Source organism: Magnolia sinica, chromosome 16, assembly GCF_029962835.1.
Source record: "Magnolia sinica isolate HGM2019 chromosome 16, MsV1, whole genome shotgun sequence".
Lineage (NCBI taxonomy): Eukaryota > Viridiplantae > Streptophyta > Magnoliopsida > Magnoliales > Magnoliaceae > Magnolia > Magnolia sinica.
Genome location: NC_080588.1, coordinates 62,418,830 through 62,432,536, shown reverse-complemented (window position 1 = coordinate 62,432,536; position 13,707 = coordinate 62,418,830). Strand labels below are relative to the sequence as shown.

The 13,707-nt window shown below is 42.7% G+C and overlaps 1 protein-coding gene across 1 annotated transcript; it reads right to left on the bottom strand.

Annotated features, from left to right (window-relative positions):
- Nucleotides 1-12,555: 12,555 nt before the first annotated feature.
- LOC131229118 (uncharacterized) lies at nucleotides 12,556-13,347 on the bottom strand. Its single transcript, XM_058224993.1, has one exon. It carries the CDS (start codon nucleotides 13,309-13,311, stop codon nucleotides 12,838-12,840), a length of 474 nt encoding a protein of 157 aa, XP_058080976.1. The 5' UTR covers nucleotides 13,312-13,347; the 3' UTR covers nucleotides 12,556-12,837.
- Nucleotides 13,348-13,707: the final 360 nt, after the last annotated feature.

Genomic DNA, 13,707 nt, shown 5'->3' with positions numbered 1-13,707 from the left:
ACTCTCGTCATATCATCGTCCCACGGCGAGTCGACAAGCCATATCCTCACAAGTGTGGCGGAGGACAGCGACCTCAGAAATCAGGTGACCATGTGTGGCTAGTAAGAAAGACGGATCAATGAAAGGACGTTCCTCGAAAGCCTCAAATGAATCATCAACGCACGAGGAGGAGGAAGCAGCATCGCCCACCATGTCCTGATTAGCAATCTCGTCCTCCAAATGCCAACCAGGGACCTGACGATATAATGACTGCTCTGCCACCCATCGCTGGTACAATACGGTTGCCAGAGGAGGAGCCCAAGACTCGAGCTCCAGCATCGTGCTTCCAAGGAACCCTGCCAGGAAATCCAGACTCGCCTATACAAAGCGGGCAAATCAGAAAGAAGAGGGGCATGACCGAATCCCGAGAAAGCAAACTCTGGAACATCCTGCCAAAAGCCGAACTGTCAAAGGAAGCGTACAGGATGATAGGAGCAGTACCCCCGAAGGCCCAGCAACAGTAAAGGAGTACGAGCAGCACTACAAATCAACGGGGTGCGATGGAGCCAAGGAGCCTCCCAACTAATCTCCCACCCTCGCAGTTGAGTGAGCATACAACGGTATAGTGACTCGGTGGCCTCAGCACCAAGGGGACAGTCGTCAAGCAACAAGCGCAACACATCACCGCGACGAGAATGCGGCCATAAAAGCTGAGGGGTCATGAACAAATGCTCCCACAACCAAACCTGCAAGTAAATACATTTCAAACTCAGGCTGCAAGCAGGAAAACAGTGTTAAGCAAGGAAGAGGAAAAGAGCAGAGAATACCTGAACGAATGCACAACAACCCCAGAGGATGCGGGTTCGCCCTAACGAACACTCGGTCAGCCCTAAAAAAGCTTCGCCATCATCATAGAAAGATGCTCCTGCGATACAATACACGACGGAATACATCTAATAAAGCTGCCAAAGAGGACTGTCGCCAGCCAGAGAAGAGCAGATCAGCCAAAACACAATACCAATGCATTCAGGCACTGGAGCTGACGATCTGACCCAGGACTACCACGGGCAGTGGAGCAGCGATTATACAAGACCTCAAGTGAAAGCTCGCCAACCCTGCCCTCTACAGTAGGAAGAGCGACAAGAAATCCAAACCAGGAGATCAGATCAGTAGAACGAACTGGCTCGGATGCAGGAATATAAGGCTCTCAGGTGAGAGGAAGACCAGACTAGCGTGAGAGCTCCTCCAGTGACGGTCACAACTCCAGGTCATTGAAGGAAAACAGGTTCAGAGACGGAATCCAATCATACAACGCCGCGCTCAATAGCCGCCAGTCTAAGCGAACCCGATGGAAATGAAGAACTTCTTTGAAGCCTGAGGAGCCCAACTTAAAGATCTCGGACTCGGTCAAGCTCTTTATCCAAAAGTGCAGTCGCTCAGAGCAAGAGACACATGGCTGCAATTGATAGGTCCGGACAGGGACGCCCTCAACAATCTGGACTCCCGGGTCAGCAGGAGAATCGTCAACAATGGGCATCCCCTCGTCCAGTAAGTCTATCTCATGATGGCGAAAGAAGCCAGCATCGCCCATCGCATGGCGCAAGGTGTCCTGGAAAGCTGCAACGGGTGGGCTTGAGCCGCCAATGACCACCACGTCAGGAGCTATCTGAAACACATAAGCCCCAGGGGCCGCAACACCCAAAGTGTCCCAATGGCTGACAGGACCAACACCGTAAGCCATGACCATAACTGCCTGCCCCAACAATGTCTCGGTGTTTGCACCAAAAATTTGAGCCAAGCCGTCTGAAGAAATCCATCACCCACCAAATCCAAACCGCTTGGGCCACCAAAATAGGGCCCACCACCTATCCAGGTCTGATCCACCTCATCCATACCGTCTACCGTCATGATGCCATCATCCACACCGCCCATGACCATCCCTCTATCAATCAAGCCATCAGATGCCATCATCACAATATCCTCATTATTCAAACCATTCATCCTCGCCACATCAGCATCCACAAAACCTAGCGGCCCATCTGACATAAATCCATCAAACCCCATCAATCCCTCCCCATGAACACCATCAAAACCATTAAGTCCATCCACATCCAAACCAACTTCATATCCTCCATCAATGATGATGGGAGTCATGCCATAAATACCATTAATTTTCTCACCACCAACCTCCATCAATGCTTCTATAAATGGATCTTCTTCATCATTTGTGGGAACACCAACCTTCCCACCATTCAAGGATCCACCAACCCTCTCATTATGGTCAGCCATAATGAAGACAAAAGGGAAGAAACAAAGAGGAAAAAGGACAAAGAGAAGGGAGGATGGGACAAAAGGGAATATGATTAGACAGACAGAGGTGGGGAAGAATATCCAGAAAAGGGAAAAGAGAATGAACAGAGAAGAAGGGTACTCGCTGGAAGAAAAGATGAACGGAGGCGGCACCCCGATTACCGCCTGCGGTACTCCAATCACCACCCTCAAAACTGACATTTTTGCATCGCTGCAGTGCTGATAGGACAGAACGGGAGGAAAAAAGTCAGTGGGCAGCAGCCCGATTACCGCCCGCGGTAGTCCGACTATCGCCTAGGCCCACTTCGGGTAAATTTTGGGCAGGGTCCACTCCGAAAGGCCAGAACCCAAGAACAAACAGCCATACATTCGATCGGGATTGCAAAGTTGATCAAAAGCAACGACCAAAAGCACCCAGCCAGCACACCTGTCCCCTAGGGTGGTCAAGAGCAACTAGTCCCACCCTCTGACCGTTGGACAATATCCAAAAAATGTATTTTTTTAAAATTACCAAAACACCCCAAGGTTTCAAAATTACCAAAACAGCCCAAAAACCAAAAAATCCCAAATTTTTCAAAAAATCCCAAAAAAATTCTGAAAATCCCAGAAAATTCCAAAAAATCTCCAAAATTTCCAGAAATTCTAAAAAATTCCTAAAATTTACAGAAAATTCCCAAAATCCCGAAGTTACCAAATTATCAAAAATAGAACAAATCCCCAGGGAGTATAGCCTCAAAAAGGACACTTCTTCTAACTCATCAAGCCCCATTAATTTATTAGTGGAGGCTATCTAACTTTGCTGTAAATAAAAACCGAACGACGACGCCCACCTGCGAGATCGAACGAATATTTTCTTAAAAATTTAAAAATATCTTCAAATAAAATCCCCAAGGAGTCTAGCTCCCAAGGGAATAGATTTTTCTTTACCAAAATACACACGACGCGCAGTACACTGAGGAATCTTCCATATTCTCTAGTTACGGTCAGTGCAAATAGCTAAATAAGATTCAATCCCTTCCGATTTCCCAAGAGGATGATCGAATCCGTACATGATACATGTACGATTGGCCCGATCTCTATATCTGGACAGTTGTACAAATGCTAGTAAAATGAGTGGATCCATCTCTGAGAAGAATAATCAAACTCAAAGTGACAACAATCCATTGTAACCAAGGTATCAGAATCAGCAGACTGCATGGCAAAAGGTTACCTACACATACCTAGTCCGGGATGTTCAGAAAATTTGATCAAGTCCAAGTCGGCGTAGTGAGTTCCCGGCCCGTAAGGCTGCACCAAAGCGCAGGGCAACTAACCACTTTGACGATCAAATGGAACGAATACTCCTAGGGTGATTATGTAGCAAAGGAAACGACAGACCAAACAGTACGAGAATCCTCGTAAAGCCGCGACAAATGCGCAAAGGCCCTTACTTTAATTTCAGACTTACTCTCCAATACTATCAACAATCTGACGTGAAAGGGTTGTGATTGGTGACCCGTAAAGCCGCGACGAATGCACAGGGGACAATCACAATGTTTTCCTCAACCCTCGTGATATGTGCAGGTCATCTTTTTCCAAACAGTCAACTGATAACGATGCAATGGTAGACAACAGATTCGAAGCACTATCCTTTCTGACCAGAAGGGTGGGGTGTCCACTTGCTTTGGCCTTTGGTTGCTTATAACCTCGGCCAAAGAGGGGCATTTGTAAACACCCCACCCAGGCTAACATCTTGAGAAGGCTAAGACTATCCGAGAACCATGGTCATACCTTGGACCCAACCCTAATCCCAGCCTAAACAAAACCATGACCCAAAAGTCCCTAAACTCCCAATCTATAACCTGAAACCGCAATCCAAACCGTTCAGCACACATACAACCTCGCCTATACCCTATACCCTAGCCAGAATCCTCTAACCATATATAAATCCACCACTTTGAGTCCCAGGAACCCAAAATGGAGACCATCAGACAAACTAGAGCACCACACGAAACCCACACGCATGAATCTGGCCCAAACCAGGCTCGGGCGGTAGTCTGACTACCGCGGGCAGCAGTCTGACTGCCGCCTACGGTACTTCGACTGCCACCGCTCGCGGTCCTCGTGTGGACAGCTGTCCCAGCGTCCAAAAGTCAACTTTCTCCTGGAATTACCCCTCAATCCGAGCTTATTTACCCTTTTACCAACCCCATTAGCCAATGAGAGCATGCCATGTGGCATCTCTCTCCTCTCCACCAACCACCACTTGTCACCTCAGCTTTTAACCCTTTCAAACCTACTATTTACCATTCAACCATTGGAGAAGGCTATAAATAGCCCTCTCCTCTTCTCATTTCCACACACCACAACACAACAACTAAGAGAGTGAGAGAGAGAGAAAGAGAGAGAGAAAGTGAGAGAGAAAGAGAGTGACTGAAGAAGAGAGTGAGGGAAAGGGAGGGAGCTCCCAAACACTCAAAGTTTTGATTTTTTCAGCCACCCCCCAGCCCTCCTCTCAACCCATCCAATCCATAGGCCTAACCCAAATTGATCATGGTTCAGTTTATGTCTTAGCCTATTCAAAAATCAAGCTAAAGATCCATCATCTTACAAGCATTCATCATGACATCTACTCCCTTCTCAACCTCCCTACTTCTCTAGATCGTTAGTGAACGTATGCTCTGTGACTTGCCGTATATCGGATCCTGTCACATCAGAAATTTCTAGTGATCTAGTCTATTTTCTTACTTTTTTGCATAAGCATCATCACATCCGCCTTCTAGACACATTGTCGGACGTATGCTCTGTGGCCTATCGAAATCTCGAATCTTACTACATCAGAAATCCACGTGTGACTAGTCCCATCATGATCATAACATTATCATCATCCCTTGAGATTGTTTTACCACACTAAGTAGAGATCGTACATTTGTACGGGCAAAGAGGGTGCCTAACCCCTTCCTTCTTTGTAACCGAGGTTCCTTACCCGGAATCCCGGATCGCAGATCAGGAGTTACTCTAAGGTAGGAAAGTCTTCGGATTTCTCCAACCTTACATATTCCGCAGGTTCTAGCCGACTGCGGGATTCTAAGTTTTATTGGCTAGTGGCGACTCCAACATTCACAAATCAGCCTAATCCCTCACCACCAAATCCATAACATTTCAAATCAGCGTGGGCGTTGATTTTCAATGTCTACACCACCATAACGAATGGTGCACTATGACTGCGTCCAATGCACGCATGATCGAAACCGTTCATACGGAGACATGGACACTTGTAAAATATCGTAGGATGAGTGGTTGGGAAAAGACGCACGTGTCGTGGTAGATCAGACTACCCCTATCGTGGAATTTTCATCTTTCCAAAATCAGGCTTATCTGAAGGTGGAGGGACCACGCCACCAAAAAAAAGATTTACTCATTTTCCTCATGCTGGAAAGCCCAGATCAGGTGCTCTCCTCAATGCTAGCTTATCGGGGAAAAAATATCAGTCGAATCCAGAACTTAGGTGGGCCACACCACTGGAAATAAGGAAAATGAGATGCCAACCACATGTAGGCTGTGAACGGGCCGGGCCTACGGTAGGTCTCGGCCTGAATTTTTGAACTGTTTCGGTCCAGGCCTTCGGGCTGAGCTTATTTAAAATCCTAATTTTCAGGCCCGAGCCCAGCCCATTAACATAATAACCACAGGACTGGTGGAGGGTGTAGTGTGCATCTTTCATCAAACCCATCAATCATGTGTAGCTCACCAAGATAAGGAGACGATGAAAAATCAGACTTATTCAAAACTCAGGTGGGCCACATGGGATAAACTTTAGAGTTTTAAAAGCAATTTTACACTATTCCCATTAGCATGGAATCCTTAATCAGACTAATCTTTTGTGTATGTGCGTGTGAGAAATGCTCACACGCAAGTAGTTGCACGGCCAACCAGTCGGCATGTGGGGGCCACCATTGTGTTTGTATGATATCTTGTCTGTCTAGGATAGTTGTCCCCCCATAAAAATAGGATGCTCCAAAATAAAGATGACTCAAACATGAAAATGATACGCTCCACATAAATGTGAAGTTTTTAGGTATTAATATTTTATGGTGTACTTGGATTAACTTGACATCTCATTTTCATGATGATATAGTCTTAATAGACACGCAAGATATCCAACAAATACCATGGTGAGCCCTACATGCCAATTAGACAGACGTACAACTAACTGTGCGTGAGAATTTTATATATATATATATATATATAATTAATTAATTAATTAATTTATTTATTTATTGAAACCCCAGTCCATGTATAAAGTACAAAGAAATGGAACTTTCCTTTTGCCTTTAGTAGGGGACCGAGTCAACAGAAGCCAGCGACAAGTCGTTGGATTTTAAAAAGTGGAGACCACGTTTCTTATTGGTATTTTTTAAAGAAATTTGTTATAGACTCTTACTTTTCATACGACCATAGAGTATTGGATTCTCACGTGCGAAAACAAAGTTTTATATGTCCCATGCTCATCTCCATTTACGGGTACACGTACCAACATTTCAAGTGTGCAATGAGCTGTGCATAAGTTCACATCTATCGAAGAGGAATAACATCATATGTTGCCTGAATTTTTGCACGTTAGACAAGGGTTTCTGGCTCTTACAAGTGCCTATGCTTCAGTAATTGAGACCATTAGTCTGTTGGGTCCCACCAATGATGCATCAAAAATATCCTTGACAGGACTAATGAATAACATTTTGATCTATAGTATGCAGATGCATTGCTAAGAAGAGAAACAAAACAACAGTTCACATTCAACTAAAAGAATTGTCATAATACTAATGGTTGGGATCTTCTAATCTGGGAGATTCTTAAGGAGAATAATGGGACTTAACAAATCAATGCCTGTATTAATGAACCATAGGCCCAAGTTGTAAGGACTATCAAGACATGTGGCCATGTAATTTCTCTAGTCTCATTATAGAGCTTTCAGAAGCTCCGGCGTGCGCGTGAACAATGCTGGTCACGTCCATACGTCCATACCATCGCAAAGTTCTAGGGCATGGGACATGTACAACATGTAAGCCATCCATCAGTTAGGTCTAACATTTTAGATATTTTGGTCCAAACATAAATCTAGGGTTGGAAACTTTCAAAACATAAAATGATTTGGGGTATTTGTTTTTCAAATGATATCTTTATGTGTAGAGGATTAGTAGATAGAGGAGAGGGAATTGGATTTTGTCATTACAAGGCGATCAAACTATGAGCATCGTCCACTGGTACGCATATGTATATGCATATGGCCTAGGAAGTGAGTACGTGACTCATTATTACATAAGAAAGAAATAGCAGTCAACGATTCTTTGTGGCAGTTATGCATATGACAGAATGCTGTTGAAGGATGCTGACCAAGTTGGTTGACTTTGTTCATTGTAATTATATTACAACAGTACTCTTGATTTAAATCAAATGACTCGGAAGTATCTCTTGCCAAAATCGTTCTTAGGCTCTTTAAAGCGGCATACGAGTTATTGGAGGACCACGAGACATAAAAAATCATATCATATACTGTCTCTCATCATATAGTCTCTCTCTCTCTTCTCTCTCTCAGTTATTTTAAAAAGGTGTTTGAACTGTACAATAATATTGCGATCTGTACAATAATATTGCATTTATAGTACAAAAATAGTCTTAGGACTAGGAATAGAAAGGTGGGAGCACACCACGTACTTAAATTTTATTAAAATGAAAGTGTCTAGACAACTATTCAGGTAGGCCCCCCAAAAAAAAAAGAAGAAGAAGAAGGGGCCCACATATCATAAAAATCCATCAAATATAAAACCAGCAAAAGAGACTCACCACATCTACAAGAATTCTAATCAACTTGTCAACACCCACAGCTCCCTGCATTTAAGAAACAAATATAGACATCTAGCAAACTATTGTGATAGATCCAAGTTAAATAAAGCTTGATGGGCTTGAGATAACCAACAGGAAAAAACTAAGTCCCCAAGATCCATATATCCAACCATGAAACCCCCCAGAAGTTGACTAGCCTGTTGCACATGGAAGTGTCACCCAAACATGACTCAGACGTGAATTAAACAAGCACCAGGAAAGAAAATTCAAGCATACAGAGAGAACACAATGACTTACGTAGAAAAATTCTTGCAGGAAAAAATCATGGAACAAAGAGACAAGTTATTTACTATGAAAATGAAATTACAAGAGATGGAATCAACTTATTTGCAAACCCTATATCCATTTCTCTAAACCCTAGCTCTCTTTAGAACAAGTTTTTAACCCCTCATATTACCATAATCTCGTATTATACATGTATATATAACTTGGATTCAAAATTAGAAACAAAACAACACACTTACACAGAAGTTGCGCAAGCTATCAATAGAACCTTCAATAAGATCAAGTGGCATCGACGACCTGTCAATAGGATCGAGCCCACCTTTGATAGAATCGAATATCCCTAAAAAATAGTCCAACAAGCAATTGGGGAAAATTCGGAATTACTCAATCGAATCAATCAAGGTGTCGATCCCATGCAAAATTCCTGTTTCAACATAGATTAAAGGCACCCTATTTCAACATAGCATTGCTTTGGATAGCCTCTGCAAAATGTTCCAACCCAGTCCTCGCCACCAAATTAAATAGGCATAAAGGTTATAGCTAAAGCCCATGGCAATCTTGAAGCTACAATAGCAAACAAGCTTCAAAAAAGCACGACAATATGCATTAGCAGAAACAAACAACAAAGGATGATCTGATGTTGAATGGATGCAACAACTAAGGATGCAGTAGATGAAGACTCTCTTGCTAATTCTGGCCCACCAAGAACTAGGCTACTGGAAAAATAACCATCCAATGTTGAGATGTTGGAGACAGAATGGATGTGCTGAAGCAGAGGCCGCGATACGAAACAAAACAAAGATGATCTAGATGTAGATGTTGGATTACTAAGGCCACTAGAATTGAAGTAGGAGAAGAATATGTTGTTATAGCCGAGCCTACCAAAAAAAAAAACCCTACTATTGTATGAAACAAGCCGCCAATTCTGCATAGCAACAAACTTCCGACACAACATTCCTCAGCATCGAACTCCAAGACTCCAATAATTACATTAACTGGGGATGCAACTGTAGAGGGGCAATATACATGAACTCATTCGCCTAGGCTATGGGATTGACAACTTGCAAGAAGCAAAAATCTCTAGAAAAAAAGCTGTTGCTACCCCTAATAAACAAAGATTCAGATATAGCAAGAGATGATGTTGCAAAAGTGCAAACGAAGTGCCAGCCTAAATTGTGAAATTAAGGACCCATTTATGCATCAATAATAAAAATTATATTAGAAAAAAAAAAAAAACTATTAGCCAAAATCTTTATACCTAAATAGGAAGCCATTTGTTGTCTGTTCAAGAAACTGCTTGGATCTTCTGCACCTTACAGACTTTAGGAAATATTAATTTTAATGGGACCAGGTTTTTGTATGCGTTGATGAGGGACCAAGACGATAAGATATAGGAAAGGGCCTAAAGAGGTTGAGCCCGTCACAACTTCTCCCTCAAGAGTCTCCTCACAGTTAAGAGTTTCATATCTATCCAAATGTTGTGGATAGGAAACACAGCATGAGCGTAACCACCTTAGACCTACCCGTAACAATAACAAACATAATGGGGGCCACCAGTATGCTCATCACATTAATACAATAGCACGACCTAGCCCATAATCATGCGAGGTCCACTTAATAGAGGTCTTACACAGAGATGATGAGCTGAAGTTAGAAGAAGACCACCAAGAGCCTGCGGAGGCTAAAACATGTGGATTTAGCAGGGATGATAGACTGCAACGGGGTGATGATTTGATTGCAAATACGTGACTGCTTTCACCATGGATCTCGACAATCGACATGCAAGGTAGAATGACAGAAGCAGCCAGCCACACTGGTGACCTAGCACAAGGTTTTGGTCCAATGAGAAGGGCCAGCTCCTGTGGAACTTCCACCGGAGCTCACCTCTATGATTGAACATCTTATTACTATTCGTGCAACCTCCCATTTTTACCAGGCCATCTGCAACTGTGTTGCTCTTGCCATAACATGGGAAAACTTGGAATTGAGGTTTGATTGGACTTGAATTATCATGAAGCCAGACTAGTTGGAATTATATATAAGGCCACTTTAATTGTTGTGAGAGTATTTACTGTCTAAACATAGTGCAATATGTGATTTAGTGCTTACGTATTTCTGTCTCCTCAATTTCTTTTTCTAACATCTTATACACTTAAGAGGGTGGACAACCATTTTAGAAACAGTTGGACTTGTAAAATACATTCTACCATGATTTTGTTAAACAACTATTTACTCTAAAAGCTTAAGCTGTCAAAGTGTGGTGTATCAATGTGTATCAAGGCATTCCATGACTTCAATACCCCCCCACATGTACGGGGTGGGAACTGCGCACGGGAACATACTGACAATGGTGGAGGGACACTTCACACCATAAATAGGCCGGGCTTGATTTACCCGTCCCTGAGCCAGACCTGATTTTCCTGGTCCCTCGTGGGAGAATAATATTTTAGCGAGACTTATTTGCTTCTCTTGAGATTCGAACATAGGACCTTCCTCTCTGATACCATGTTTAACAACCATTTACTCTAAAAGCTTAAGCTATCAGAGTGTGGTGTATAAATGTATATCAAGGGACTTTATCACTTCAACAGATTTCTTTAGCCCTGCATTCATTTCATACACGGTGTCACACCTAAGGAGTCAGAGATCTGCATCACCATATATACTGCTCTTTATGAATTGGGCAGATCTAGTACCAATGTGCCATTCTGGCATATGCATGGCGTGTAAAAGACTACCATGTAAAATGTCTAGTTCTGAGGCAACCGTTAGGCTTATTTGGATCCTTGCATTAGTCAATCCCGAATTCAGGGGAATTTGTCTTCATATCAACCTTTAGGCTTATTTGACCATTTCTATAATAACTCCCCAGGACTAATACATCCCACTCACCAAATAAAGCCATTGTTTCTCATCTGAATCATAACCAATTTAGAGAAAATACTCAACGATGATGCTTTGTTCCACTTGAGTCATAAATCTACCCTAATATCCATTTTTTGCTTATGATGATTTGAGTCATTAGTTCTACAGTACAGATCACCATGGATGAGCCATAGGCCAAATAAACTCACACCGACTGAGCTACTCTAACCCTATAAGAGGATTTGTTTTTAGAAATAAATCATAGAAACTTGCTCGACCATCCATCTACCTTCCTCAAAGGTCCTTCAAACGAATGGTTAGGCTTCTACAATCCATATGGTTTCTAGTATCTAACACCTCTAATTTGGTATCTGTTGGGCTATTGTGTTGGTATCTGATAAATAACTTGGGTAAGGGCCTCTTTAGAAAGGAGGAAAAGAGGGGGAAAAAATGAAAATTATAAATGATTATCAGAATTCCATTTTTAGGATATCTTTGTTTTACAAGAAAAAATTTCTAATTCATTGGACAAAGAACACCCAATCTTAGTATACTTGTGCTAAATTTACCAACACAAAGATCGAGTGCATAGTAGCTTACTGTTGGTGGATGAGATTTACCGTGGATTTATTTCTATTTATGGGTTGATTTGATTTTCTACAGTTATATTTTTTTTTCCTTTTTTTGGACTTTAATTTCTAACCAGTAGGTGCTAAATTAGGTTATTCCATTATTAGCATCATATGTTCGTTGCAATTATATATTGCTGCTGTAATTTTCATTGTGACCATGAATAATAACTTCTCCTAATCTCTTCTCCCATACGCATAAGATTGCTACACTAGCATCCAAAGCACGTAAATATGTGTATTTTATTCTTTGATATATTTTTTCTTCTTTGCTATACTTAGATAAGCATTGGCATTTCCATGTGCTTGAATCATAGAGTTCCAGGATGTGTACAAGGAAATGTTTTGAGAATCACATGGCACTTGCCTACTGTAATCAGGAATGTTGATTTCGTGGGCCACCATGGAAATGGATGATAGCCCAGGAGCCAAGATAATCAGACTATCCTAGCCATTCGATTGATGGCTGCGAATGATGGTTAGCTCATGAGCTGAGCAAAAACTGAACAACTAATCACATGCATCAGGCAAAACTCAATGATCAGATTGTCTCGATTGTCGAATCACCATAAATTTTCTCGTAGATCTATCAATGATTCCGATCATCATACACGTGTGCCACGTGCATGGAATGGACCACATTTCATTAGAAAATCTATTAAACTCACTTCAAAAATAGCAATTCTATATTCAATATTCTCATAAATAGCTTACATTCCTTGATTAACACTGCTACTAACTTAAATTTCAATGCATTATAACAATCTATGAAATTCGAATTCGAATTTCTCTTATACTAAGAGAAATTAGAAAGTGCACAATAAAATTAAATGAATGCACTGCCGTTAAGGTGTTAAAACCATCCTTTGAGCACACGATACCTCCTCAGATAGAGAGAGAGAGAGAGAGAGAGAGAGAGAGAGAGAGAGAGAGAGAGAGAGAGATCCTAAAGGACGGTGCTTTGTTCCAGCGATGCCACTGTTCCCGGGCTGAGAAGAGGAAAAGAACACCATGAAGAATACGATGAGGATGGTGAGAGCCCAAATGGGCTGACCGCAGGCATGGAATTTTCCGTGCATGTCCTTGGCTCTGAAGAGAAAAACAGCTGTAGCTGTGGAGATATTCTGTCAGACTCCGACTGCGGGTCATGTTCCAGAGGCGGCAGCGATGGTGGTGATGGAAGAAGATCAAGAGGCGGTGGTGCAACACGCCCAAGACGATGTCGGGCCGTGAATTGGGGTGCGCCTGTTAGCTTCTGAACAAGCTGACGAAAGCCAGGTGGGTCGACGACATACACCCTTGTCTGCGGTGGTGCAGTTGCTGGCCTCTGCCATGGCTTTTGTGCTGGTTTTCTTATGGAATGGAGGAGAGACGCTGTCTTTCCTTCCTTTTCTAAGGCTTGAACATGAGAAGGATACATGGCTACTCTCTCTCTTTCTTGGTTTGGCTATTCTGAAATTGCATGGGCAAAAGAGATGCTGTCCGTCTATAAATATGACTATAAGAGAATGGGGGTGCTTCGTTTGTACGTGGTGGGGTCTAACTTAGGCGCGCGGTCGGTTGATCGCGACCGTAGATGAAGACAACGACAGGATGGTAAACATGTAAGATTGGAGTAGCCAATCCGTTTCTCCTTGTCGTGGCGTCAGCCGCCGGCGATTTGATGACCTGGCAGTTTTGGTCAAATGGTGCTGGTTTGACTCTGAATAGGAGCTTTGGCAGCTGCGAGGTCCTATTTGGTGGCCCGCCCAACCAGCTGAATCTGTGGGGAGCGGTTTAGGTGTTGCCTGGGTTACAGCTTAGTGGGTATCACACT